At 52.1% G+C, this 26237-nt stretch overlaps 9 protein-coding genes across 9 annotated transcripts; 4 read left to right on the forward strand and 5 right to left on the reverse strand.

Annotated features, from left to right (window-relative positions):
• Positions 1-295: 295 nt before the first annotated feature.
• Positions 296-2003, forward strand: V8C40DRAFT_198267 (uncharacterized protein). The gene is made up of 3 exons (XM_083211947.1): positions 296-1292; positions 1370-1740; positions 1819-2003. Exons 1-2 carry the CDS (start codon positions 831-833, stop codon positions 1712-1714), a joined length of 807 nt encoding a protein of 268 aa, XP_083073982.1. The 5' UTR covers positions 296-830; the 3' UTR covers positions 1715-1740; positions 1819-2003.
• Positions 1965-3609, forward strand: V8C40DRAFT_198367 (uncharacterized protein). Its single transcript, XM_083211949.1, has 3 exons — positions 1965-2428; positions 2498-3057; positions 3112-3609. Exons 1-3 carry the CDS (start codon positions 2215-2217, stop codon positions 3433-3435), a joined length of 1098 nt encoding a protein of 365 aa, XP_083073983.1. The 5' UTR covers positions 1965-2214; the 3' UTR covers positions 3436-3609.
• Positions 3610-4720: 1111 nt separating this feature from the next.
• On the reverse strand, positions 4721-6937 carry V8C40DRAFT_264716 (uncharacterized protein; the record flags this gene model as incomplete). The annotated part of the gene is made up of 4 exons (XM_083219564.1): positions 4721-5076; positions 5226-5534; positions 5971-6262; positions 6506-6937. The coding sequence occupies 4 exons, from the start codon at positions 6935-6937 to the stop codon at positions 4721-4723; spliced, it is 1389 nt and encodes a 462-aa protein (XP_083073984.1).
• A 2648-nt stretch (positions 6938-9585) lies between these two features.
• Positions 9586-11040, reverse strand: V8C40DRAFT_242055 (60S ribosomal protein eL8). Its single transcript, XM_083215146.1, has 4 exons — positions 10954-11040; positions 10610-10681; positions 10026-10535; positions 9586-9966 (listed from the first exon to the last, which is right to left on the reverse strand). The coding sequence occupies exons 1-4, from the start codon at positions 10954-10956 to the stop codon at positions 9766-9768; spliced, it is 786 nt and encodes a 261-aa protein (XP_083073985.1). The 5' UTR covers positions 10957-11040; the 3' UTR covers positions 9586-9765.
• Positions 10957-12691, forward strand: V8C40DRAFT_242058 (uncharacterized protein). Its single transcript, XM_083215147.1, has one exon. The coding sequence runs from the start codon at positions 11454-11456 to the stop codon at positions 12630-12632; it is 1179 nt and encodes a 392-aa protein (XP_083073986.1). The 5' UTR covers positions 10957-11453; the 3' UTR covers positions 12633-12691.
• A 158-nt stretch (positions 12692-12849) lies between these two features.
• V8C40DRAFT_264719 (NADH dehydrogenase [ubiquinone] 1 alpha subcomplex subunit 1) lies at positions 12850-13741 on the reverse strand (the record flags this gene model as incomplete). Its single annotated transcript, XM_083219565.1, has 5 exons — positions 12850-12870; positions 12933-13082; positions 13167-13259; positions 13345-13582; positions 13674-13741. 5 exons carry the CDS (start codon positions 13739-13741, stop codon positions 12850-12852), a joined length of 570 nt encoding a protein of 189 aa, XP_083073987.1.
• An 8-nt stretch (positions 13742-13749) lies between these two features.
• V8C40DRAFT_198557 (uncharacterized protein) lies at positions 13750-17746 on the forward strand. The gene is made up of 3 exons (XM_083211951.1): positions 13750-14684; positions 14743-14790; positions 14843-17746. The coding sequence occupies exons 1-3, from the start codon at positions 13997-13999 to the stop codon at positions 17449-17451; spliced, it is 3345 nt and encodes a 1114-aa protein (XP_083073988.1). The 5' UTR covers positions 13750-13996; the 3' UTR covers positions 17452-17746.
• On the reverse strand, positions 17747-18852 carry V8C40DRAFT_198470 (uncharacterized protein). Its single transcript, XM_083211950.1, has one exon. The coding sequence runs from the start codon at positions 18720-18722 to the stop codon at positions 18042-18044; it is 681 nt and encodes a 226-aa protein (XP_083073989.1). The 5' UTR covers positions 18723-18852; the 3' UTR covers positions 17747-18041.
• A 4-nt stretch (positions 18853-18856) lies between these two features.
• On the reverse strand, positions 18857-26025 carry V8C40DRAFT_242066 (nuclear protein 96-domain-containing protein). The gene is made up of 6 exons (XM_083215148.1): positions 25373-26025; positions 25211-25309; positions 21378-25087; positions 20993-21223; positions 19335-20936; positions 18857-19275 (listed from the first exon to the last, which is right to left on the reverse strand). The coding sequence occupies exons 1-6, from the start codon at positions 25476-25478 to the stop codon at positions 19165-19167; spliced, it is 5859 nt and encodes a 1952-aa protein (XP_083073990.1). The 5' UTR covers positions 25479-26025; the 3' UTR covers positions 18857-19164.
• Positions 26026-26237: the final 212 nt, after the last annotated feature.

Genomic DNA, 26237 nt, shown 5'->3' on the forward strand with positions numbered 1-26237 from the left:
AATTCTGTCGCTGCTCCCCTCCAGCTCCTCGACTATTTCCGCCGCCGATCTCTGGCGTCTCAACTTTCATTCATTTTGGCAGCTCAGTTTATCACTGCCACAGTTGGCAACTGGTATTCGGCAGAATTATTGTCCCTTCCTTCCTCACTTGGTAGGTGGTTTCGCCGGCAGTAACCCAGTGGTACGTACTGTACCTGGGTACTCGTATTTGATCTGTGCTCACCCAGACGCTATTCGCCCAAGCCCTCAGCCACTCCACATTCTAATCTTTTTTTTTTTCTCCTTCACCAAAATCTCCATCATCGTCGGCTTTTACTCGTCCCTTCGGCGCTGGGACCTCACCTCATCCGCACGCCCTTGAATTTGAACTTGGACCTGTGCGGCTGTACGTCTCCATCTCGACGCCACCACCGCAGCGACGATTCCTGTTTCTGTCTCCTTTCCGCTATTTCAGCTGCCCCTGAGTCAACATGACGATGCCTACTCTGTACAAAAACTGGATTTCATTACTCTACTGAACTCGCAAGTATCCTTTCGTCAGCCGGATCATCTCGGCAGCAAGATGCCAAAGCTGTGCTACCGATGAGCAAGGCCCACCAAATCGCCCCAGTGATCTTCTAGGGCTAGCAGACCAGAGAGAGCAGGCCCTGAGAATGGACGCTTAGCAGCGCATTGTATGCCAGAAATGGAGGGCGAGTACCCGTACGAACAGAGCTACTGCCATGAGAAATCTCTTCTCTTCTCTTCTCTCCTTGATCGACTAAGAGCGACATCATAAGTGATGGCGCCATTCCTTGACAGTTGTGGCTAGGCATCCGGTGTCTCGGACGATGCTGAAGCCGCTCCCATTAATAGCCTGTCTCAGACCGATAGTCAGCGTCAGGCGAACACTAGTATTCCTGCTGCTGTGTAACGCCCAGCGACAGCCGCTTCGCCGAGACACACGCTATCCCATGGCAGATGTTGAGCGCTGTCACAGGCGCCTCTCTGGACGGCAAGGGAACTGGAGCTTGTTAGTGGCGGCCCGGCCACTGTCAAGAGCAAAAGCCTTTGCTAGGAAGTGGATTTTGACTGGCGAAGATCACTACGCCAACCGCGCGCCGTCCCACGCCACGCCCTCACAGTACGACCACTGTTCTGGCATGTACAGAACCCAAGTCTTATGGGTACAGCCAAGGGCAAGGGCAGGGGTGCTACCGCGCATCCGTTCCCCTGCTCGCCATGAGGTGAGATGCGTATTTGAGCATCCTGGCTCAGGTAAAGGATATGGATTTTTTTCCACGGATAACGGCGTAGGATTTCCAGCCAATCCCTTCTTGAAGCGATAGCCAAGATGCTGCTGCTAATTTAATGCGAGACGGCATCGTAGCATTGTCTCCCGGACCCGACTCGCCCCAAACAGCAAAGAATACGTGGTATTCGCTGCAGGGGATGCAGGGCGACTTTTGGAAACGTCATGCACCATTGGCCCCAAGTCCACTGTGACCTATGCTCTCTTCAGCAGGGTCCATCCATTTCTGCTCGGTCCAATCTGTCCCTACCACTCCATGTTACAAGTAGGGATCGACTAGCACTTCATGCGAGAGACGAGACCTGCCATCGTCTAACGCCACGCTTGACCATTAGGGACGAGCATCCTGGGTCTGACGTACGGATAAGGATACTCAATGCACCGTATTCAACCGAAATGGTCGCATTGAGGCCGAGGACTTGAGAAAGCGAACCTCCCAAGGGTCCCAGGTGGGAGTCTCGTGTCCCAGTTTGATGCTGACCGAAGGGAAAAGAAACCCTATCTAAGACACACCTCGCGTCTGCTAGTTCGGATCCATTCATCGTCTGACACATTTTCACCCTTCCCGGCTTCTGGCCTCGAACACGCTCTCATTCCTATTTTCATATATTTCCCTTGGGGGCCGTCCTCCCCTTCGGTCCCGCTTATATCGATCCTCTTTTTTTCTTGACCTTTCTTTACGTCTTACAATTAATTGTACAGTGACAGTTTAACATATACCGACTGTCGACTTGGCTTGGCACTGGATGTGAACATAACTGTTCCCCGCCCTCTTTCTTCTGCAGCTCGTACCCTCGTCGCCGAGCCTCTCCCACTGCCTGAGCGCCACTTTGCATGGCAACCGTGGTCCCTGGTTCAGCCACCAACAACCTCAGCTTGGTTTGATCGATCAATTACCAACAACATCTCCAACATCTTCCACAATGGGTTGGGTCTTAAATGCCACGGAGGCTATAAACGATGAGTCTCAATATCCGACCATCATTGCCATTTGCGTCGTTCTTTCGGTGGTGTCCATCGCCGTCGTTGGTACCCGTCTTTGGATACGCTTCAAAGCGCGTGGTCTTGCTAGTGATGACTGGATGTCGCTTCTATCTGTGGTGTTTGCTCTCATCTATTCGATTCTCTGCATTGTCCGTAAGTCAGCACCATTGCATACTATTGGTCAGTTCCAAAGTTATGAGTAGGCATTGACACGATACACAGAAACAAGATATGGATTGGGACTGCCTATCAAGGACCGACCTCCGGCGAATCTGATTCCTTACACCAGAGTCAACTACGCAGGACGACCCATTTACCAAATCGGAATCAGCTTTTTCAAGATTGCACTCCTCATCAGCTATTTGCGGCTTCTCAAGGGGACAGACCAAAAGACGTATCGCTACGTTGTCTTTGGTACCATCCTGCTGGTCTTTCTGGCGCATCTTGGCTGCGCCCTCTCCCTTATCTTGGCCTGTCACCCTGTTGATAAGTCTTGGAACCCCCTGAAAGCCGGAACTTGCTTGGCGGCTGGACCTTCATTCACAGGCTATGCTGTTGTCACCATTGTTTCCGATATCATCGTTGCCGTTCTGCCTCTGCCAGTTCTCCTCAAGCTCAACATCCAGACAAGCAAGAAAGTCGGTCTTATTGCCATCTTCTTGCTTGGTCTATTCACCACAATCTGTTCTATCCTGAGATATACACAGATCAACCGGATTTCCAACGGAGATGGCAACTCCACAATGCTTGTCCTTTGGGGTACCATTGAGTTCAATGTCGGCGTAAGTTAATATCCATATTTGTTTTGCATGCACGCACCTAACTCGTTATTGCAGAACATGGTTTCATCCCTGCCATTCTTGGCACCAGTTTTTATGCGAAAGGCCAAGGAATACCGCACAAAGAACTCGTACAACAACGGATCATCTCATCAGAACAGTCGAGGAGGTCCCAAGGGCGAGCACTTTAAGCTCAGCGACGTGACCGCCAGCCAAGATCACGACAACGATAAGGGCGTGATGACTGTTGCAAAGTCGTCAAGTGAGGAGAATATCCTTCAGAACAGTGGCATCATGAAGTCCATCACATACAGCGTACGAGTCGACGATGATCGCAACCAACCTAGACGGCGTAACGACAGTTTCGAAGATAACGTTTAGACCATGATGCTTTATAGCAGGTTTGCTGCTTTTCCTTTTGTTTACTTTCCTTTGTTTACCTAAAAAGATATGATTCTTGTGTACTGCTTGATATTTTCACTTTACTTCTATATTATGGAACGTTTGTTACGCTTTGGGTGGGCTTTTATTTTTATCCATATATCTCTTCTTGCTTCTCGCGAGGTGTTCGATAGGGGAGTACCAAAAAAATAACTGGAGCGCTTGGTTTGGGATAGCCTCAGAGGCAATGAATGCTATGGCTTTGAATAGTACTATTACTTGAAACGATTTGTCACTTTACTCTTGGCACATGTCTCCTCTTCTTCTTCTTTTTTTTCAAGTCTTAGATGAACAAGGCTTCAGCCGCGGAAACCTTTATGGACCCCCTTTGTAAGATTGTCTCAACAAGAAAGTCTCCAAAATGCATGAGAATAATCAATATTTGGAACCTTTCCAGCCTCAAGATTCAAATCGTCACAAACGGCCTTACCGCAACGGGCGATGATACCGAGGGGGTTCGCTCCCTCGCTCCCTCGCTAACAACGGACCTATTGAATTGACCTATAGGAAAAAACCAGACAGCAAAAAAAGAAAAGAAAGAAAGGGTCATGTACGGAGTACGAGTACAGCACTCGGATTCTGTGCTCCATACGTTCGGGGGGATTCCGTTCTCGTTTCGGATCCTCTTCCCGGCAGGTTTCTTGCATAGGGGGATCTAGAATTTGGCGACGGAGCAGGGCGCTAGGCTGGGGTGGTGATAGCGCGGGGATCCAGGAGACGGGATCCAGCCCACGCTTTAACGAGCTTTGTTTGGGCTGATTAAATTAACCATGTGCTGCCCTGCTCCCGTCGCTTCTGCTGAGGAAATCAGGCCATGGGACGATGTCCGTACTGAGCTGATTGCTCCCTGCAGATGCTTTGTTTAGATGCGTGGGAGGGGCCTCTCTCGTCTTGCCTTTCCCTTTTCTTTCGTTCTGCTCCGCAACACTCCGTTCCGCAGGTGGATATTTGACTAACATTAACATCCATGGATGGAAAGTCCCTGGAAGAAGTCCCGGAAGAGAGGCCTATTGGCTTTTGGCTGGCCCGCCGATGTCCAGGTACGTAGGCCAATGGGTAGGTAGGTAATTATGAGTGATAAAACACCTCAGCTGTGCACTGCGCCACGAACCAGGCATCAAGGGCGAATTGAGGCGTAGGGATCGGACATGACTAGTTGAGTGGTTTGCTGTATTTGCTCGTATAACAGGACATTGCTCTAGGGAGCTGATGTGCTAAGCTACAACTACTTGATTAGCTCCGTCGACTCGTCGTCAAACTGGAGCATCATCTCGCGCTTGCTGAGCAACGGGCTGACGCCGGTCGCTGCCTCTCCAAACAGCCTGGAAAAGGCGTGCGCGTCTAAGCAAGCCCTGCGTGAGGCCAGTACCCCTGGCCGGGCACGAGAGACGACGGCGTCTTCATAGGCATCTAGCGCCTGGCGCAGAGCCTGCCGGAAATCCGGACCTTGACTCTGATGGGTAGGCACTTGCGAGCCCGTCCTTGAGCTGAAGTCGTCGCGATTGAGCGCCAGTAGCGGGACTACCTGCGTCGCAAAATCGAGCACGTCGACGATGGCATGGTTGGCGCCTTCGCCACGGTCTACGGCAGAGTAAGTCAATGTCGCCAATCTACTCCGAACTGCCGAGGGTAATTCGGAAGAGTGCTAGAAAACAACTCGGGGAAAAAAAATATCAAGGATCGGGGAATTTTGAGGAAGCAGAAAATACCATCTCCGGGAAACAACTTACACATGGACATTAGATGGAACGCATCGCCCATCAACACCACTTGGCCGTTCGAGTGCAAGCCTATGGGCGGTGCCCAGTCCAGCACATCCAGGCGCTTGATTTCCGTGTCGGCATGCACATTGTTCAAAACGAGAGACCGGAAAGGTTCGGACCAAGTTTTTGCAAAGGCACGCAGCAGCTCGCATCGTTCCTCGTTGGTGGCCGGGACGTCTAGCGGCGCTCCGCTGCCCGGATATGGCCACGAGCAATGCAGCTGGCAGCTGAAGACATCGGGGTCGCTGTCGGCCTGGTTTCCGGGGACATCGAGGACTGGAAATCAATTGCAAAGCAATGCGTTAGCAAATGCAACAATTTCAATCTTTTTTTTTTTTTTTGGCCTTGGTTGGTTTCGCAGCAGATGCACATCTTTGAAGCGTCTTGTCACTTCTCAATTGCCTGAATCTTACAGTTGCCACCACGGGAGGGATGATCGCCAGATCCGCGACGGCGGCCGCCGCTCCCGCCTGTGCTCCGTACGTCGTGATGGGTACGATACGTGCATGTGCTCCGTATCTGGAGCTCCACAGAACAAGATGCTCAGGGCGGGCCGAAGCCCTAACAGCACCAAAGATCGACCGAAGACAACAAGACAAGACCACAAAGCAGAATAATGCAGGTGCGCTCTGCTATGGCGGAAAGAATTGAAGAGTGCAAAGAAGAAAAACTCAAGAACAAGTAACATAAAACAGGTGCTTCCGCGACTCACCGCTGATGTACATGAAGGAATCGTTGGTTGGCGATGCACCTTGGAGGAAAAACAGATCTAGTTTCCGGATCGGCTCGATCTGCTCCGCCGTCAAGAACATCTTGACACCCATGGTCCGCACGGGTAGCTGCAACATCAGGTCTGTCTGGTCAGGGAACAGAGCGCGACGCACGCGCGACTGGCCTCCATCGCATGCGACCAACAGCGTCCCGGTGCATAAGGTGCCATCTTCAAAAGAGACGCTGACTGTGCCGTTGTCGCTGGTATGGAACTCGCGGAGGGTTTTCCCCCACTTGAGTTGAGATGATTAGCGGAAATGCGCAATGGGATGAAGAGAAAGATGTGAAGCAACCCGTTAAGAGAAATCAGGCAAGTAATAGAAAGCATTGGAAGAAATGAAAAAGAAAAGGAAGGGAATTGTAGATCCAATACTGGCGTAAATTTGAACCTGCACGAGGAAAGTGGGATGGCATAGACATTGAGGGAAAGAATGATCAAGGACATCAATGGCAACAACGCCCGACTTGCGGCTTACCTCAATCTCAATCCCCTCTGCCAACAGCTTCCGCAACCTCTGCCGAGTCACACGGACTCTCGCACTCTTGACCGCTCCCGGCGTCTGTGTCTTGAGCTCTCCGCTGTCGAGATCGAAGAAGGGGAATCTCGACAGCTCACCACGTCGATCCGCCCATCGATCCACGCTGGACTCGTCGCAGATACGCTCTGCCAGCCCCGACGGCAACAGGCTCTGCAGCGCCGTAAGAGACCAGTGCAGCGTCAGGCCCCAGCCGGCGCCTCGAGTCGCCAAATCGGCATCCCGCTCGAAGATGCGGTACGAGACGCCTTCGCGCTTGAGATGCTGGGCGAGCAGCAGCCCGCTGACGCCGGCGCCGATGATGAGGACGACCGGCTTGGCGCTTCCGGGCGCACTGGCCTCGGGGCCGGCGCTGTCGGTGCTGATGACCATTTTCGCCTCTTTTCTTCTATCTGTTGGCTCGTCTCTTTTAAAATCTCCGCGATGCAACGGTAAGAAACGTCTAAGGCTTGGAGAATCCCTGCTCGGGGCTGATACAGGTCGCAGTGGTTAGCAGCTGCAGAAGTCGTTGAAAATAGCAACGCAGCAAGCTTGGAAGCGTCTCGTTTCGGCCGCAGCAGGTAAAACAAAAACATAAAACACCAGTGGGGGGAGTTTCCAATGCAAGGTGTTAGGTTGCATCAAATACCAGTGCCAGTCCAGTCCCTCTCCGGATCGACTCTCAATCGCGCTGCAAGAGTCCCCACAGGCCCGGAGCCGACGCCCTTTTCAAGCGTTTAAACCAGCATGGTATTTGTACAACTGCCTGCTTCTAGTCTGAATTCATCGGCGATTAAAAGGCCGAGCGCGAGAAAACAAGACAAAAAGAAGAAGAAGAAGGAAAATGTGTCATGACGGGCCGCAAAAAGTAATCCTTGTCTTGGGATGGCTCTAACGGATTGGCCGAGACATTCCCCAGCTTTTTCTTCTTCTTCGCCTTCTCTCGGCCACTCTGCGGTACCGAAGCAATCCCCTTGGCTCCTAGTGCACGGTGAGTATCCATACTCCATCCTCAGTGCTCCTCATGGTTGCATCGGTCAGAACTCAATGGATCCTAAGATACGTAGCTCCATATTGCAGGGTCCATACAGAGCGGACTACGAGTGGTGAGTGCAGGTACGAAGTATTACGAGTGCAGTTTGTCTTTTCCCCTCGGGTAAAAACTCCTTGCATGCAGCTTGGCTTACAAGTACGCCTAGAACACAAATGTGCTGAGAAATATCAAATACGGAGCCACTGATGCATCCGAAGTAATGCAAAGTACTAGCACCGGAGATTGGATTTGCTTTTTTCTTTTCCCTTTTGTTTTGGCCAGAGTGCTGTGGCTGCGGAAGGATTTGCTACCCGCCAATGTTGCTTTGATTTTCACAATGATATCAGACCTGTCACTGTGATTTAAACCAGATGCAGCGGCTCCCTGCATGTCTTGCTGCACAGATCGTTCGATTTCACTCAATATGGAACAGGAAATGATTGTCGTCGACTCGCACTTACGGGCCCGTCAAATCAATATCAATCGCGCCGGCTACCGAGCCCATGGCTTCAGTCTGAATAGCACTTGCACCATGCTAGTACGGTACTATCGATGCTGGTTTTCTCTCTCTAGGGCTCCCCTTGCATCCCAGAAGCCTCCAAGGGAGACATGTGGTCGCTTAGCCAAAGCAGGGTTCCCTTTGGAGAGAAGATGCATCTATTTCCACGGTCCCTTGCATGCCCCCAGGCACGAGTGCTGACTGATACAATGGGCATCTAAAAACGAGTCCATTCCCGATAGCATCAAGCACCGCTTGCCAAGTGGGACGGCGGCTTGTAAGGAGTCCCTTGCCGGCCCCATCTCGCGGCATTTTGGTGCTGGTTCGCACTAGAGCAGTACTTGCGCCAGGCCTGCCAGGTACATGAGCCTTTTCGCGCACACTGTGACCGGCCTGTGGGACTCTGGCCGTCACAATCTTTAGCATCTGGATCCCTGGTCCGGCGAGGTGCCAGCTTTTGGCCCCCAAGAACCCACCCTTCTCCAGGACTCAGTTCAGTATGCTAGACTTGCGCTACATGACTACGTACTCCGTTTAAGCAACTCTCTCATCCGGGTGCTTTAGCATCATCACATCGCTCTAGCTGGTGGGTTTGCTTACTGATTCTCCATGCTCCAGCGATTTCATCGCCGGCTTTGGCTTCTGGGTCCGGGTGGTTCATGACACCGTTCCGGTGCATTGTGGCTAGAACTGCAGAGACCAGGTCTTTAGCCTCTGCTCACAGGTTGTTTCCTGCTTTCTCCTCACCAGCTTCCAAAACTAGTTCTCGACGAATGCCCAATATGGGGGCTCCGTTGTCTGTGGCCAGACTCTCCGGGAGACCCGATGCAGCAGTTTCCTGCAGTCCATGGACAAGTTCTCGCATGCACAGCCAATCTTGGATAATTACTCAATCGTCAAAAGCAGACTAGACCAAACCACTCCGTCGGTTGAGCGTTGATAGCCGAACCCAGGACGGACCGGGGATGGCTATTCCAACCATCAGATGCGAGTGCAGGCCGGCCAACGTCACACACCGGAATTGTACTTGGGATTTTTTCCCAACTACTTTTCCACTCCTCCGACAGCAGCGGTTTCTTGGCGGCCGGTCGTTACGAGATATTAGTCTTTTCCCACCGTATCAAGAGCCAACCATGCGTCTATCCTGAGCCTCGTCTTAGCTTAATCTCCCTGAGGCAGGGAACTTATGTCAACACCACGCAGACGAATATTACCTATGCGACGGTGACCGTAAATGTTGACCAAGATTACTCTCCATCTCAGCAACCTCTGTCAAAAGCCAACGGGATTGATAACAAGAGCAAGGTGTTGTCATTCACAGTTGCCCCTTTACCTGAGAATGATCATTATTTTCAAACTCCATCGGACCGCCCCTTATTCTTTCTAGACACATCCATATACGGGACAAGGCTTTAGTAATGCCTCGTCGTAATGGGCTTGACCCGATATTGAGAGCCTTTTTGGGTCAAGGTCACAGGTTACTCATCTTGGGGCAGGTGGCTACGACTCTCTCGTGAACCTCTTGTCATTCATGTTACTGCATCACTCATTTCACGCATGTACCTGGAACCATCATGTTTTGGGATACACAACTGTGCTGGAAATTCATTCATTTTTTGCCATGCCCTGAACCCTTAAAACACCGATGATAATCCCATAAATCCCAATGCAACCCGGGTATTAGAAAGCTTAGATCTTGGTAGCAGCCTCAAGAGCCTTCTGCTTCTTGATGATGCGCATCTGAGCCTTGGGGCCCATGATACCACCACCCCACTGTCGGCGGACCTGGTCGTGCTTCTCCAGGTAGCCATCCTTGATGGCAGAGACGAGCTTGGACAGCTCGTTCTTGTCCTCAGAGCGGACCTCAGTGAGGGCGAGGACGGCAGCGGTCTATGGCAAAGTTAGTTTTCTTATCCATGCCTCTTTTGACATCTGGGAACTAGACTGACCTTCTTGTGGACGACAGTGCCGAGACGAGCCTTGCCCTTGATGATGGCGTAGGGGATGCCCATCTTCTTGCAGAGAGAAGGAAGGAAGACAACCAGCTCAATGGGGTCAACATCGTTGGGGATGAGGACGAGAGAAGCCTTCTTGTTCTCAATCAGGCCAACGACGTGGTTGAGACCGTACTTGACGGTGTAGGGCTTCTTGCTGACGTCCTCCTTCTTCTTGCCCTCCTTGACGGCGGTAGCCTCCTTCAGGAGACGCTCCTTCTTCTCGACCTTGGTCTCAGGTCGGTACTTGTTGAGGAGCTTGAAAGCCTGGGCGGCAGTGTTGCGGTCAAGGACGTGCTGGAACTGGGCCAGAGAGGGGGGGACCTTGAGACGCAGGCGAAGGATCTTGCGCTGGCGCTGGAGGCGGACATACTCGGGCCACTTTACCATGCGAGACAGGTTTCGCTTGGGCTGGATGTCCTGGCCGATGCCATAGTTGCGAGGGCGCTTCTCGATGAGGGGGTTCTATGCCATCTTGTTAGATATCTACGTGGTGTCGTCTCAACAGGGGGGGAGTATTAAAAATTTTCTTCACTAACCTTGGGTCCCTTCTTGCCAGCCTTGCTCTGAGGGAACGGAGCAGGGGCGACCTTCTTGCCAGATTTGGGAGGCTGTCATTGAGAAAAGAAGACATCAGCGAGGGGCTCAAGCCAAAAAGTCTTCTCTGAACTCTAACGAGAACACATTGTGGCATATTTCAGCAACACATTTGTGTCTCCAGCCAAGTCTTCACCATTCAGTCCACACACGAGGTGTGAACGTCAGGCGGAATGTTTTCCAACAGGTTTGCATAAAAGCTAGACGCTGTTGCATCAATTGCGCTTTCGCGCATTTGACTCACAAACTGTGGCCATTAGAGTCTTTTGGTTGACTGTTAACTTACCATCTTGTACTATGGGCGACGGGGGTGATTTGTCGAGGTTGAACAAATTTCCTTGGAGGCAGGTTGCGAAGAAGAGTAAAAGAAAAGTTCGTCAGTTAGCTCGTGGGCGGAAAATTAGGGCTTTGGCGTCCCGCGACTTGTGGGCCCTAACGCTATGAGGAGGCTTCGAGGTTGTGGCTGCTGTGGCGTTTATGCACGTGACCTTATCGATTGTTGAGAAAAAAGATCGATAAGAGATAAGGAAGTACCCTGGAGTCATTTCCAATGCATGGCGCCTTGAGAGTTTGTCTGGAGTTCATCTGATGAGTCTTAATATTGTGAAGACCGGAGCCATATTATATCCTTTTGTTTTTTATTTAGCGATAAAATTCTTCGAAATTCCTTCCACCACTTGAAACACTGAGCATATACGGCTTCACTGTAACCTGGAATACATACATCAACGACTACCAGCAACCTCATCTCATTGCACCACATATTCACATTAGATTCCTTACAAGATGCCGCCCACCACATGCGTGCGCTGCCAGGCGAACAAGGCAGTTGTTAAGAGACCAAAGAACCATCATAAACTATGTCGCGAATGCTTCATCACAGTCTTTGAGGATGAAGTACATCATACCATCATCTCGTCCAACTTGTTCTACCCCGGAGAAAAGGTTGCTATTGGAGCGTCAGGAGGCAAGGATTCAACAGTGCTGGCATCTGTTCTGAAGACTCTCAATGAGCGCCACAATTATGAGCTTGATCTAGTCCTTCTCAGCATAGACGAAGGTATCAAAGGCTACAGAGATGATTCTCTGGAAACGGTGAAGCGAAACGCAGTTCAGTACGACATGCCCTTGAAGATTGTGGGTTACGATGAACTATATGGCTGGACAATGGACCAAGTCGTGGAGACTATTGGAAAGAAAGGAAACTGCACATACTGCGGTGTGTTTCGTCGGCAGGCCTTGGATCGGGGCGCAAAGACGCTGGGAATCAAGCACGTTGTTACCGGACACAATGCGGATGATGTTGCAGAGACTGTCCTCATGAATCTCCTTAGGGGAGATTTGCCTCGACTATCCCGTAGCACCAGTATTGTCACTGGCGGCTCATTGAACGACGTCAAGAGAAGCAAACCTCTCAAGTACGCCTACGAGAAAGAGATTGTGCTGTATGCACATCACAAGAAGCTGGACTATTTCAGTACGGAATGCATATACAGCCCCGAGGCATTTCGAGGGACAGCGAGAAGCCTCATCAAGAATTTAGAAAAAGTCCGGCCAAGTGCAATATTGGATATTGTCCGGAGCGGCGAGGACATGGCCCGTCTAACGCCAGACAAAGGACAAGGGGCATGCGCCTGTGACGAAAGCGAGGGCATGGGAGGCTGCGGATCTGCCAATGCTCGAACGCCAGGGAACGAGATCACACAAGTGGAGGCAAGCACCACAGAACAATCCGCGAGTAATGGGCTCGAGACCGAGATCACATCGAATGGCACACCCAAAGTCAATGAAGATGATGTCGTAAAGCTCCCTGTACGGCAGCGCCGCTCCAAGGAGCCCGGCCCTGTTCAACTACAGACGCTCGGAAAATGCGTCAAGTGCGGCTACATGTCTAGCCAAGCAATGTGCCAGGCGTGCACATTATTGGAAAGTCTCAACAAGAACCGACCGGAGATCTCAATATAGAGTTAGTTTTTTTTTTGCCAACAAATTCCCAACATAAGCCAACAGTTATTAGCATTGCCATGTGAATGCTTGGGTAACGAGGCCGAGTTCGGGCTCCATATCGGCCGTCCGCCATCCAGTCAAGCCCACTCGTAGTCTGGTATATACACTTTCTTTCATTTTGGATTCCGAGGTCCCCCTCTCTAGTCTGTTGGGTTGTATACAAATAAATGGTTCCTTAGGTGAATCTCTTCTCCAGCTGTATGTAATATGAGCATTTGTTCGTCTGTAAGATAAAATGTGTATGTGAGTCGACTTTACCTTCCATCCATTGCTGAATTCGAATCCCAATGGAGCCTCTGGGTTGTCGGTTTGTCCTCTCAATGTGCCTGTCAGGCGTCGGTCTCGCTCCATCACTTCGAGTTCATTAGTATCCAAATCGACCGTTGTCTGCACCGAGTGAAAATTCGTCTCATTGAGAGTTTCTTACTTTGCTGCAAGTAATAGTTAGTTATCAAGTGCAAATAACCGCATTCCCGGCTGGAGTTGACTGACCTTGTCCCACTGATCCAATGAGTAGCGCGGTCGCTTGCCCTCGTTCTGCCACGTCTTGAAGGCTGCAAGTCCGGTACCCGAGACACCAAACATCTATTCGCAAACTGTGAGCCGCCTCGCATTCCCTTGTGGTGAAATCTCGCTCGCTGTAATACGCACGACAATCATGATACCATACGGTATCAGAGTTTCGAAAGGGACAGGCATGGTTGTGCTGTGCCGCCTCGACGGTCTTCTGGGCTATATGTCGGTTGAGTAAAAGAGGTCGAAATCGAATTGACCGCTCGACAATCGGAACACGGCCGCAATATCGAGATTCTGCCGAGCGTCGTTCTTGATACTGAGCCTGCACGTCAGTGGGCAGAGGACCAATTGGAGCTACCAATTTGGATGCCTGAGGCCTCAGCGGGACATCCCTGTACCAACGTATAGTTAGCGCACTGGGGTTTCATACTGTAGACGAGCCGATATTTGGCGGGGGAACGCGATTATCGAATGCGCACGCACTGTGACTCCTGCTTCCGCGACTTTGGGACAAGCTTGGAGAACGCGACTGTAGCGATTTGTTGTCGCATTGCTTCCAGCAACAGTCAACAGAAAACCGCTGTGGCAACATGCACTTTTACAGGTAGGTTCTATGCATCTAGTTGGATGATTCCATATGGCTTACCTGGAAACAGCAGTAATTAGCCACTTTCTGCTTCACGAAACCTATCGAGAGAGCGCCACACATGCCACCCGAGTCCAGATCGCAAACGCCGAGTCTCGATCGATATGCCATCGTCAGAGCCACATCTCTACTCCGAGAGTTCCATTAAGCAGCGATAACCATGACGAGTGCGCAGTTGATGGAGGAGGAGCTGCAGCAGAGCGTCATGCTCTCTGAAGACGCTGAATACGAGACGGCAGATACGGCTGGCGAGGATGTGTTTACACCGGCAGCTACAAAGGAGAGGACTATGAGCACAGTTTTTGCCCAGACTACGATAAGGGGCACTGACGGCATGGAGGTAGACGAGGAGGATGACGATGAGCTGAGTGATCGTGACGCTTCCGGAGAGGAGATCGACGAGGAAATGGATCAGGATGCGGAGGGAGAAGATTATACCGAGATTGTTGTGGATCAGCAGATTGTGGTCAGCAACGGCCGACCCTTCCAAATGAACGACGACGATAACGATGACGATGACGACGAAGACGAAGACGAAGAAGACGAAGACGCTGATGGTGAGGAAGACGGTGATGAGGGGGTTGGCGCCGTTAAGATCAAGCCAGGGGATACGGATGATGAGGACGAGGACGATGAAGATGCGGAGAGTGATGTTTCAGAACCTCTCAGTAATGCCGAGGATGATTCTGACGAGGAGCCCGCTTGGGAGGATGCTGGAGAGGTGGAAGAGGATGACGAATCAGAGACCGGCCCTTCAAACGTCTGCATGTTCTGTAAACAAGATGAAGAAAACGACCCGAGCGAGGACTTCGAGGCATTCCTGACGTGCACCAGATGTAACGAAAATGGTGGGTCCTGGAGAAGCTGCTGCAAGATGTCAATACGGGCTTGGCTAACGTATCTCAGCTCACCAGCAATGCGCACGAGATGCGGCGGCGATGAGCGAACAGAACAGTAAGTCATTGTCAAGCCTGTCCCTGAAAACATTTCACTGACCCAGGTCCAGCTGCAAAACGTTGGAAATGTCCAGAGTGTGATAATAGCGACTCTGACCAGGAGGAGGAAGAGCCCGAAGAACGAGAGAGAGGGGCCAGCGTTGACGACGAAACTAGGCCTGAGTCGCAGCTCTCTGATGCCCCTCCTGAACTCTCTCCTAGACATCACATGCAAGATGGCGCAGAGGCAGAACCCAACCTCAACGACCCCGCAGCCCATGCTGAAGCCTCGGACGAGCCTCGTCTACTGCGGAAGAGAAAGACTTCGTCTGCTGAGCCTGAAGAAGCCACAATTGCCCTGCGGAGACGCCGGCGGGGTCTCTCAACAGACGCTGCATCGGGTAATGAAGATACTGATAGCAAATCAGCGGAGCAAACGAGGGGGAGTTCTCGTGCGGTTCGGCTAAAAGTTGCTCGCCCATCTCTCGTCGTCATCGAAAAGAAGTCACGAGTGTCTCTTGTCGTGACGATGCGCGTGCGGCCGGGGAACCTCAAAGAGATACTTTCACGCAGACGAAGAGAAAGGAGACGTTCTGGAGCAAGCACGCGACCGCCACGGACTCCAGTCGCACCATCAGCTGTGCGCCCCAACTCTGCAGCCGTTACGGCACCGCCTGCCGCATTCCTGACGCCCTTCACCACTGATTCCTATTCAACACCTTTCTACTCCTTATTCGATAAAGAAACCGAAGATATGAAGGGTAAGCCCTACGGTGGTATCTTGACGGAAGCGGAAGCAGACACATCAAAGACGCTCCCGCAGCCTGACGATCGGAGACGATTTGACCAAGCCAAGCAGCGTGCAGAGGATGAATGGAGAGCACGTGTGCTGGCAATGCAGGCAGAAGTGGACGTGCCTATTCGCAAGTCGAAGAAGTCGAGCGATAATGCCAGCCAGATAGAGTGCATCGAGTTTGGCGGCTGGGAGATCGATACGTGGTACGCAGCACCATATCCAGCCGAGTACAGCAGGAACCGCGTGCTGTACATATGCGAGTTCTGCCTAAAATACATGAACTCGGACTACGTGGCGTGGCGCCATAAGCTCAAATGCGCTGCGAAGCATCCTCCGGGCGACGAGATTTATCGACATGGATCGGTGTCGGTGTTTGAAGTCGACGGCCGCAAGAACCCAGTCTACTGCCAGAACCTGTGTCTTTTGGCAAAGCTTTTCCTAGGGTCCAAGACATTGTACTACGACGTAGAACCATTCTTGTTTTATGTCTTGTGTGAGTACGATGACTGCGGCTACCATTTTGTCGGCTACTTCTCCAAAGAGAAGCGCGCAAGCAGCCAAAACAACGTCTCATGCATTTTAACCTTGCCTATCCACCAGAGAAAGGGATACGGCAACCTACTCATTGATTTCTCATATCTCCTTACCAAAGTGGAAGAGAAGACGGGGTCTCCAGAGAAGCCCCTCTCCGACATGGGCCTTGTCTCCTATAGAAATTACTGGCGCCTGCGACTCTGCCGATACTTCATCGAGACGTTGAAGGACGATCAGCACAAGCAAAACGGGCTGAGCATTAGGCAAATATCAGACGATACGGGCATGACACCAGACGACGTGATTGCCGCTTTGGAAGGCCTTCGAGCGCTGGTGCGAGATCCACAGACAAAGGTGTATGCCTTCCGGATCGATCTAGAGTACTGTCGACAGTACGTGGCCAAATGGGAATCCAAGGGTTATGTGCAGCTGAAGCCCGAGGCTCTTGCGTGGACGCCATATGTAATGGGTCGCAGCAATGCTGTCAACTTTGAACTTGGCCCGCCTATTAATACAATTGCCCCTCGGGAAGACGATGAGGCTAAGCTTGAGGAGGGCGCAAACGGCATATCGGGAGAAAATCATTCGATGATGATGGATGGTGAAATGAACGATGGGCCTCAGTCGAGAATTGGTTCCGCATCGGAGACGGGTGATTCAAGCAATAGTAACCCCGGCTTTACACCAATCATGTCGATCGAGGAGAAGATGGCCCCTGAAGATAAAGAAAACGCAGAACCGCAAGACGAAGCCATGGATGACGTGGATTCAGAACCAGATTGGATGACGCCTTATCGCGATATACCACCACACCGCTTTGAGGTTTTCCCACCTGTAGCCGGTAGCCGCCGTGCCGACCGCTCGCGACAGAGCGTGAGCAGACCATTGGTACCTCGCAGCTCGGGCGGCGGGAGCAGCTCTCGACCACGCCCGAAAAGGGCTGGGGGAAGCAGCCGGCGACCTACTGCCAGCCGCCCTAGAAGCAGCGGATCTAGGAGAAGGACTGGCGGCACTGGTCGTGGCCCTGGCAGGTGGCCTAAGGGGACGAAGAAGTCGGACTACGGCAATGCAGACAGCGGGCCGGGATTGCCCCCTGGATGGAGAGATAGGGCAGCTCTTGGAGCAGACTTGGTTACAGACGGCGATCACAGCGTTTCCACATCTTTGGGCGACGAAGAGCCTGCTAAGGATGAAGTTCGAGTCATGACTCCTCAGCCTTCGAGCAACGGATTTGTGCTAAGCGTCGTACAGCTGGGCGGCCAGGCAGCGGCGGCATCCGACCAAGGGATCAACGGGAGAGACGAAGAGGAAGAAGAATTGGATGTGGATGCTGAGGGCGAAGACGAATAGTGAACATGCCGACTGCAATTCACGGGGGATGTTCTTTTTGGCTCTCTCTCTTTGTTTTTTTGGGACTGCTCAGCATGCGTAGGGCGTTGGAAAGGGATATCACAACTTGATTCTTGCCCTTTGTTGTATCTTATTAAACTTGTTGTTATTTGTTTTTTTATTGCTCTTTGCCGGTATCGTTGGGAAGGGGGCCGGCGTAAGGGCTGGTTGGGTGGCGCCACGGAACACCGGGGGGTATACCTTTTAGTATTATTATTATTATGTGATTTTCTCTTTGTGAGGAGGATTTGAAGCTGTAGAGTATGAGACTCTGTAACGTAAACCAAGCAAAGCATTTCATGATCTATATATCTTGCAACAATCTGATTCGCCTCATTACCTACCAGGCGAGGACAGAAAACCCGAGACCAAGAAGCTTTCGAAAACACACGAGTTAGATCATACGCCTACAAAGAGAGTAGCTGCTATATTTACATTTCCCTAGTAACTGCTATTATGTATATATTTTTCTAGTAACTGCTACTACATTAAGATGATAAAATTCAGGTGCTGGCTGAATACGGTCTCGCTTTTTCTGACCTCCGCTTTGCCTACTTCTCCCCTCCACCATCACCATCACCATCACCATCACCATCACCATCTTTCCTCCTCTCCTCCCAAAATCCCTTCCCATAACTCACCAGAATCTCCTCCCCCTTCTTAATCCCCCCTTCACTCTTCTTCTTCATCTTCTTCTTCTTCCCATCTCCCTTCCCACTTCCTCCTCCTACCGCCCAAACTCCCACGCAAACCTCCCCCCATCTCTCACAAAACACATTCCCAAACCTCGCATTCGCCCTCTCCTTACCCTCAATCCCCCGATAATCATTCACAAACCTCCCCTCATTCCCTTCCCCCGCCGCATCCACCGCTACATCCATCTCCCGATCCAGCCAAAGATCATAGTCACTCTCCTCACTCGTCGTCGCCCTTCCGTGCAGCCGTCCCAAGTACGCCAGAATCAGCTCCCCCGGCGCAATGTTCTGCGCTGCAAACAGCCCGAACTGGCCGTATGCCGGATGATTACGATCTGTGATAGCCTGGATTTTGACGCGCGGGCACGGGGTTTCCGTTGCGGGCGACGAGGCTGGTGCTATGGGGACTTGGTCGATGGCGCTGTCGGAGGGGGGTTTTGTGCGGAGGAATTGGATGTGTGTTGGGGAAATGTCTTTGCCGTAGAGAGGGGCTTTGAGATAGGGGAGCGTTGCAGGCCAGTTTTTGGGCTTCGACATGGCTTTTTAGATGAATGATTCAAGTGATGCAATATTGTACTGGAATTTTATTTTGCAAAGGCAAGATTTGTTCGTGGCCGAAGATTTGGCGTTGGGTCCAGTGTGTGTGTGTCTGTCACTTTATACAACCGACATGATGTTAGACTGCATCCGCATCTTCATTACACGCGATGGCAAAATCGCATCAATCTAAATAGAACAGCTATTATACTACACTACTAATGCAGCCCTTGCTTGGCTCTTGCTTTCCTTTCTCTGTCCTTCCACTCGTGATACTAGCTAATCTCTTCCCCTCCCCTCCCAGTGTGTGCATCTCCTTCGTCTTTTCAATGGAGGAATAAAAAAAAAACAGTCAATACATAAAGAAAACCCAATGCAGCAGATATTTCCGAGCCCTGTCCATTTCATCTCATCTCATCTCGTCTGGTCTCATTTCCAAGCCTTAATGTGACATCACCTCTCTGTAGCGGTCCAGACTCAGGTCAACCGAGTATGCGAGCAGTCGATCTTGGGTAAGCGGAAGGCTCAAAATTCTGGATCGAAGTTCCATATCCTGCAATCATGTTAGTGGAAGATGGTCAAAAGGGTGTTTCTAATGAAAGAACTACATACCTGTTTCTGTCGTGTCAACTTTACAATCTCTCTAGCAGTCTCGTCTGCCATGTCGGAAATAGCGGCGTATCGCGTAATGTTGTTTTCAACTCCAATATCCTTCATCGCGTTCAGACCAGCAAGGAGCCTGTCGAGCAATGCAGGAGAAACGGTTTCTCCCTTGCCACGGCATTCAATCAGCTGGAGGAAGTGGCCATAAATCTCGCCACCCTGAGTCCATTCTGTGATGCCCTGTTGACGATCTTGGAACTGAGAGATGAGAGACAACAAGCCGGCGTAATCGCGCTCAATGATGGCCTGCGGAGCAACATGCTGAACCAAGATGCGATGGGCTTCAACGTGCGATCCCGCTCGCAAAAGACACTGCATTTCAGCCACAGAATCTTTCTTTACGCAACGCATATACAGCGCAAGAGCTTCCCAGATCCAAGCTGCTGGGATGCGGTACTTCTCGGTGAGCATGACGAAGTTGGCATCTGACTCAGAGCCAATCAAGTTGGCGTGCTGGCAGAGGTGTTCTTGGAGCGCCTTTTTGCGTGCCGCTGTGTGGTGCAGATGTAGCAATACGAAAGCAGCCTCGAGCCACTCGCCTGCTCGGGTAAGTTGGGCAGCGTATGCCAGAGTAGCGGCATCAGCCTTCTCAACCCCGTTTGTGCCGTACGAGACCTTGCCAGTGGATGTCAGGGCGATACCCAGTTGCCATCGAAGTCTTGCCTCAAGAGGGGATAGCTGCGAGTTTTCCGGACGAAGGACAGCCTCCAAGTCGGCGTCTTGATCAGCATACAGCTGCAAAAGACCCCACAACAGATCTTGGCGAGTATCGATCTTGGCGTCGTCCCAAAGAGGAGCGATGCCCTGCTCAACATACCAAGGGCGAGGCAGGTCTTCCTTGTCTTGATCAATGTCGTCCTTGAACTTTTCAACGGCAGCGGACAAGTCATCATGGTTCGAAATGGCATACCACAATCGCAGGCCGAAAGATTGTCTCCAGTCCAAGCCAAAGTGCTTTGAGATGACAAAGGAATCAACTCTATCCTCGTTGGGCACGCCCTTTAAACCCTCGCAGACACAGACATTTCCACCCAGGAGCTCGTAAATGGTACGGATGGCCTCGGAAAACTCGGACAGTATCTTCGAATCCAGCCACGATTTCACCTGCTCTCTCATTTCCCTCTTGGCGACATCACTAGTGCCGATCAGGGGGACCAGAGTTGCAAGGCGGAAGTTTTTGCCATCCAAGAGGTGCTTGCAGGCTTCTGGGATTCGGTGACCGGCAAGACATGCGAGAGCTTTCTCTTCACTGGAGGCTGCTAGACCAATACCTGTCGATGAGGCTTGTTCGACCAAATCGGACCAGAATTGGGACAGCTTATTTCTTCGCGCCAAATGTTCCTCCTCCATCGAATTTTGGTTGTCGAGATTGTCGAACAGGATGCTTGCGAGCTCCCACACCTGCTTCTCATGGATGCTAGCTGCATCATTCGTATATTTAGGCTGATACAGGCTCTTGAGACTTGTAGCATGAAGGCTAGCCTGTGGCACTCCTTCAACAACATCGATCTCGGTCACGACATCCTGAGAGGCGAGATATTTCTTTGATGGCTGAAACAATGTTAGTCAATGCCTTTTATTGGTTCACATTACACGACGCCTCTTACCTCAGCAGCGAACGTAGCCAGGCGGATATCCTGGTCGTCGGTCTGTATACTAGACCGTTGATATGTCAGGATATCCGAGGTATCACGTATTGACCGGCGCGAGTGTGAGCCGTCCAACGACCGAATTAAGACAAGCGTCTCGTCCGGCCCCCAGGTTGGCCTCGAGGCGCTGTGAAAGGCGCGCTTGTCTTCTTCAGCCGTGGCAGTCTTAGCTTGTCGTTCGTACGGGAACTATAATGGACACATAATATTTTAGCATTCTTTCTATTCATTACTTGGTTAAATACACATAGGGCCTCCATCCAGCCCGAAAAAATTATTATCAATCTCAACAGGGAAAAGAAAGGGGGGAGGTGTCAAGTCACGAAACAATGAGGGTACCGACCTTGGGAAAACCTTTGGCGGACTGAGAAGCGTTAAACTCCTGGCGTGTCGGCTTTGGCTTTGGCTTCTCAAACAAGGAATTCATCAAGTCGATACTCGTGGCAAATCCACGTCCTTGATCCATACCAATCTGAGCACCAGTCGCAGTTCCATTCTTCCTGTCGGGCCTGCTCATGCTCCTGCCCCAAATAGACGACTTTCGAAAATCCGATTCATCATCGAGATCAAATGTGACCGTCTTTCCCTGCTTAGAGGTAGGACCAGCCACTTCCCTTAGTAGATGGCGGTCCCGCTTCATCGGGCTGACCGTCTTCCTCAACATTTCCATCCAATCGTCGCCATCTGCGACTTCAAGCTTCACGGGGCCAGCTGAATCCTTCATCGCTCTCATTCTGGCTCTGAGAATGCCGCCAGGAGTTGCGGTCGAGCGCTTAACATCCTGGCCACCCTCGGACGAGGCATCGTCATGCTCCGCGGCGAGATGCTGTCCGACAGAAGACGTCGTCATGTCTTCATCCTCGGACATATCATACTCTGCGATGTCGTCACCGGTCATTTCGTTTTCCAGCGACAATTTGACATCATGTGTGGCAGAGTCCGCGGAGCTAGCCCCTAAAAAAGACTGTCGTCCAGTGAACTCGGTCGCAAACAGCTTTCCCTGGTCATCGAATGCGCCAGGTAGCATGTGCGATTGAGGAAAATCCATCATCTCATCATCCTGTGACGGACGGAAAGCCGATGGCGGTGCGACGTTGGACAATGGGGCAGCAGTAGGAAGGTCGAGAGTAGTGTCAAACTCAGTCTCTTCATCGGAATCGTCTAGTCCGTAGGTTGTGAAATGCTCCACGGAAAAGACCCAAACTCCCGTGTCCACATCGTAGCTTTCATAAGTGGTGTCGACGATGCGCTTGAGCCGCTCAATGTGCTTGTTGAAGCGCTTGGGGTCGCTGGCGACTCTCTTGTCTCGACCACCGCGAGGCCAAGATTGTTCCAATGTTATCCTGGCAGGCACATTCAGCCCCTTTCCGACAGGAGGCTTCTTCGCCGCAATGGGGTAGACGGTTGCAGATCGAGGTTCCAGCTGGATGATACCGCCGCAAAGCTCATCCAAGTCGATACCACTGATATCCACCGGGATCTTGAAGGTAATGTGACCGACATTTTCTCGGCCAACAGTGAAGTTGTCAATCCGTTGTCGCTGAATTCTATTCATATTCTGAATATCCTCTCGTGAAGGGTCCATCCAGTACTTTCCTGGAGCATTGTCGAAACCATTGGCCTGGGGCTCGGGGGTAGCACTATCTTCCTCTTGAACAATGGTCAATTCCTTGTCCTTGCCCTTGCCCTTAACCTGCTCCATTTCAGGAGTCCAAAGTCCGTTTGTGGTGGGAGTAGACTTGTCCGATCGGGGAGTATCCTCGCCAGGGGTTTCTGGCACATCGCCTGGAGCCGGTAGTGCTCGCACAGGGGTAGAGTCTTCGCCATCTACGTTGGTATCAAAACTAACGCGCTTAGCTAGTTTTCGTGGGCCAGTTCCGTTATCGCCATTCCGCCCATCCTTGTTCGGCGTGGAGAAGAGGTCGCTTCTTAGTTCGCGGTTGATAACCAGCTTCTTCGAGCCCGTGCTTCCATACCAGCGCGTGTTGTTAGTGTTCGAGAAGGCGCCAGGGAGGAGAATACTGTCGTCAGCATTGACGGTGCGACGCAGATTGCTTGAGGATATGCTCTTGCTAAGGGCATTTCCGCTGCTGCTGGCGCCGAGCAAGTTACGGCCCAGAGTGCTGGGAGTGCCAGAGAGACCTGCAGGGTTTGCTCCTCCAGGAGACCCATAGCTGCTGTAAGAAAAACCGAACCCTCTCTTTTGAGGCGTACCAAAACGGCCCGATGCCGCAGGTGTGAACTTGTACATGGGGAAGATGGACGGTCTCTTGGGCTTCGGCTGTCCGCTCAGGGGCACCGCGAGTGGACCAGGGTTAGGAACGTCGCCTCCACTAATTCCGGAGAACAACGACGGTGAGCCATATGCCGACACGTCGCTCAAGTTCGCAGTGAGACCTTGTGGCGCGTTGTTAACTGCTTGAGAAGCTCCTAGCAAGGAACCGCCGAGGCCCATACTCTGCTGCTGTTGGGCACCAGCATTGCTGAAGATGCCGCCTTGAGTTCCCGCTGCACCGCCACCGAACATTCCCGTACCCGTCGCCGCGGGCGTAGATCCAAAGAGGCCAGGCTTCTGCTGATTCGCGGCTGAACCAAAGAGGCCGGTGCCAGCAGCTTGCTGGGTCGTGTTGCCACCGCCAAAAAGGCCACCACCTGTGCTAGCAGCGGCAGGCGCAGAGCCAAAAAGGCCACCTGTTGCAGCTGGCTTAGCTCCAAAAAGGCCTCCAGTATTCGTGCCTCCCAGTCCTGTCGTTCCCTGCTGCTGAGCTGTATTGCCTCCGAAAAGGCCGCCACCTGTGCTGGCAGCGGCAGGCGTGGAGCCAAAAAGCCCACCAGTAGCCGGCTTCTGCTGAGTGTTGCCAAACAAACCTCCAGACTGCTGGGTTTGTGCCTGACCAAACAAGCCTCCAGAGGTATTCGGCTGCTGCTGCTGGGCGTTGTTCCCGAAGAGACCTCCGGCAGGCTGTGCGCTGGCGGCGTTGTTGCCAAAGAGACCGCCACCAGTCGCGGTATTGGTATTCGAGCCAAAAGCGTTGCTTTGCGTCCCAAAGCCCGAAGGTGCCGCCGTATTTGCAGTGTTACCGAAGCTGAATCCAGTGCCTGCGGGTTTCTGAGCAGTATTGCCAAACAAGCCTCCGCCGGTGTTGGCCGCAGCATTGTTCGTTGCGCCGAAGAGCCCACCACTCTGGGTGTTTGGCTGACCAAAACCACCAGTCGTCGCAGTGTTGGTGGCGCCGCTTCCGAACAGACCTCCCCCCGTTTGGTTCTGCTGAGTGTTTCCAAAAAGGCCTCCGCTTGGCTTGTTGGTGTTGCCAAAGAGGCCACCAGCAGTGTTGCTAGCAGCAGGGGTATTCTGTGCACCAAAGCCGCCGCCGAATCCAGAGGTTGTGTTACTGGCAGTATTGCCTGATCCAAACAATCCTCCGCCTGTGTTTGTCGCTCCGAAGCCGCCAGTCGAGGGGGTATTCGTCTGATTGCCGAAGCCGCCGCCAAAGCCCGAGTTGACTCCAAAAGCTCCAGCACCGCTGGGGTTGCCGTGCCGTCTGCCTTGGACGTAATCCGCCAATCTCAGCTCATCAGCAGACCACTTCTTATATGGATCCTGGAACAAGATGTTCTGGAAGGCGTTGGACAGGTTGGTGCTGCTGTTGGGCTCTTTTTCGGTAAAGGCTTGGAAAGGAGTGACAGCCGTGCCGGGAGGATCGCCAGTGGCGCCGCCCAAGGTATTGGTCGAACCAAAGTTGCCAAAGCCCGTGCCCGTGTTGGAAGCGGTGTTAGTGTTGCCGGCGCCAAACAGAGAGCCACCCGTGTTCGCAGTTCCGAAACCGCCTGCTGGTTTATTAGCATTGCCGAATAGGCCGCCACCAGTGGTGTTACTGCCAAACGCAGAGGGGGTGGTAGTGTTGGTGTTTGATCCAAACCCACCAAAGCCCGTACCGGTGCTGCTAGGGGTGCTGGAGGCTCCAAAAAGACCACCTGAAGCAGGAGTAGTAGTAGGGGTCGAGCCGAAAGCAGGCTTGCTGCCAAAGCCGCCCGTGTTTGATCCAAAGCCGCCTAGAATCTTGTTAGAATTGGAAGAGGCGCGGAGGTCGAGATGGAGATTATCGAGAAAACAAGGGCAGTGGATAAAAGCTCCGTGCCCTTGTCACTTTTATGAGAAGATGAGAACAGACTTACCAGGTGTTGAGCCAAAGCCGCCTGAAGTAGCGTTGTTGCCAAACATGCCGCCACCGGTGCTGGGAGATGCACCAAAGCCTCCAGTGTTGGAGCCGAAGCCTGTGTGGGTTATGGTTAGTGATTGGTATGTAACGCCTGGTCGAGGTCGTGATGTGAATGTACCTGATGGAGTTGTGTTACTGTTGGCCCCGAAGCCACCAAACCCGCCCGAGGACTGCTGGTTGGTGTTTGAGCCGAAACCGCCCCCAAATCCGCCGCCGAACGACATGATGGGCGTCCGTGTATCGCGGTATTCGGAGGGAGTGACTAGTTGTTGGAAGCTATCCGCAGACGATGCTTTGTTGTGGTAAAGTGTGTTGTGCTTCGCGAAGAGGGACTCGAGAGGGCGCGATCAATATCGGCCACGGAAAACAAATCGAGAATCGCGGGAGAAAGCGCGCATATGCGATGGCGTGTGGATTAGTGGTAGCAGCGCCCGCCCAGGTTAATCATGCCCAGCTGCGAGGTGATGAGGTGATGAGCGAAAAGTCGCGTTCTGGTTGATAGACGGGATTATCTGCTCTATCTGACGCCGTTCTGACAAAGGGCTGAGAGCCGCGACGAATAGGCGCCGCAGCAGGGACAAGGAGAGGCGCAATGACCGAATGAGAGACTAGAGAAGAAAAACGAGAAGAAAAACTGCTGAACAAAGACCAGAGAGGTGCAGTGCAAAAGGCGTAAATGGCCCTTTATACCTCGAGCAGGATGGTCACCCGTTGAGCTTTGGTGGCAGCAGACGGGAAGAGGCAAAAGTTCAGGTCAAAGCAAAAGCCGGCCCTTTCTTTGGTCAGCTCAGCTTTTTTTTTCGTGTCGCTGCTGCTGCCCGCTAGGCTGACTGATGTTGGTGCCTCAGACAAGAACTTTCCCCTCCCATTGGCCCAAACCGCCGTGCTGACTAACAGCAACCAATCAGCGCCGCCAATTGCTCTACCAGGCAGGCAAGTTGCGGGTGCCTGGGCCACTGCCTACGGAGGAACCTTGGTCAGGT

This window comes from Trichoderma camerunense, assembly GCF_050948025.1.
Source record: "Trichoderma camerunense strain CBS 138272 chromosome Unknown V8C40scaffold_7, whole genome shotgun sequence".
In the NCBI taxonomy this organism is placed as follows: Eukaryota; Fungi; Ascomycota; class Sordariomycetes; order Hypocreales; family Hypocreaceae; genus Trichoderma; species Trichoderma camerunense.

Bases quoted from the DNA above. Each gene is read 5' to 3' on its own strand.
- V8C40DRAFT_198267 (XM_083211947.1), top strand. From the start codon at position 831: ATGCTGAAGCCGCTCCCATTAATAGCCTGTCTCAGACCGATAGTCAGC. The intron at 1,293-1,369 runs GTAGGATTTCCA...ACGGCATCGTAG, and splicing joins TTTTTTCCACGGATAACGGC to CATTGTCTCCCGGACCCGAC.
- V8C40DRAFT_198367 (XM_083211949.1), top strand. From the start codon at position 2,215: ATGGGTTGGGTCTTAAATGCCACGGAGGCTATAAACGATGAGTCTCAA. The intron at 2,429-2,497 runs GTAAGTCAGCAC...CACGATACACAG, and splicing joins TTCGATTCTCTGCATTGTCC to AAACAAGATATGGATTGGGA. The intron at 3,058-3,111 runs GTAAGTTAATAT...TCGTTATTGCAG, and splicing joins CCATTGAGTTCAATGTCGGC to AACATGGTTTCATCCCTGCC.
- V8C40DRAFT_242055 (XM_083215146.1), bottom strand. The intron at 10,536-10,609 runs GTTAGTGAAGAA...AAGATGGCATAG, and splicing joins CTGGCAAGAAGGGACCCAAG to AACCCCCTCATCGAGAAGCG. The intron at 9,967-10,025 runs GTCAGTCTAGTT...ACTTTGCCATAG, and splicing joins GCACTGTCGTCCACAAGAAG to ACCGCTGCCGTCCTCGCCCT.
- V8C40DRAFT_242058 (XM_083215147.1), top strand. From the start codon at position 11,454: ATGCCGCCCACCACATGCGTGCGCTGCCAGGCGAACAAGGCAGTTGTT.
- V8C40DRAFT_198557 (XM_083211951.1), top strand. From the start codon at position 13,997: ATGACGAGTGCGCAGTTGATGGAGGAGGAGCTGCAGCAGAGCGTCATG. The intron at 14,685-14,742 runs GTGGGTCCTGGA...AACGTATCTCAG, and splicing joins CACCAGATGTAACGAAAATG to CTCACCAGCAATGCGCACGA. The intron at 14,791-14,842 runs GTAAGTCATTGT...ACCCAGGTCCAG, and splicing joins GGCGATGAGCGAACAGAACA to CTGCAAAACGTTGGAAATGT.
- V8C40DRAFT_198470 (XM_083211950.1), bottom strand. From the start codon at position 18,722: ATGTCGAAGCCCAAAAACTGGCCTGCAACGCTCCCCTATCTCAAAGCC.
- V8C40DRAFT_242066 (XM_083215148.1), bottom strand. From the start codon at position 25,478: ATGTCGTTCGGCGGCGGATTTGGGGGCGGTTTCGGCTCAAACACCAAC. The intron at 25,310-25,372 runs GTACATTCACAT...TAACCCACACAG, and splicing joins CAGTAACACAACTCCATCAG to GCTTCGGCTCCAACACTGGA. The intron at 21,224-21,377 runs GTCGGTACCCTC...TGTCCATTATAG, and splicing joins CCGCCAAAGGTTTTCCCAAG to TTCCCGTACGAACGACAAGC.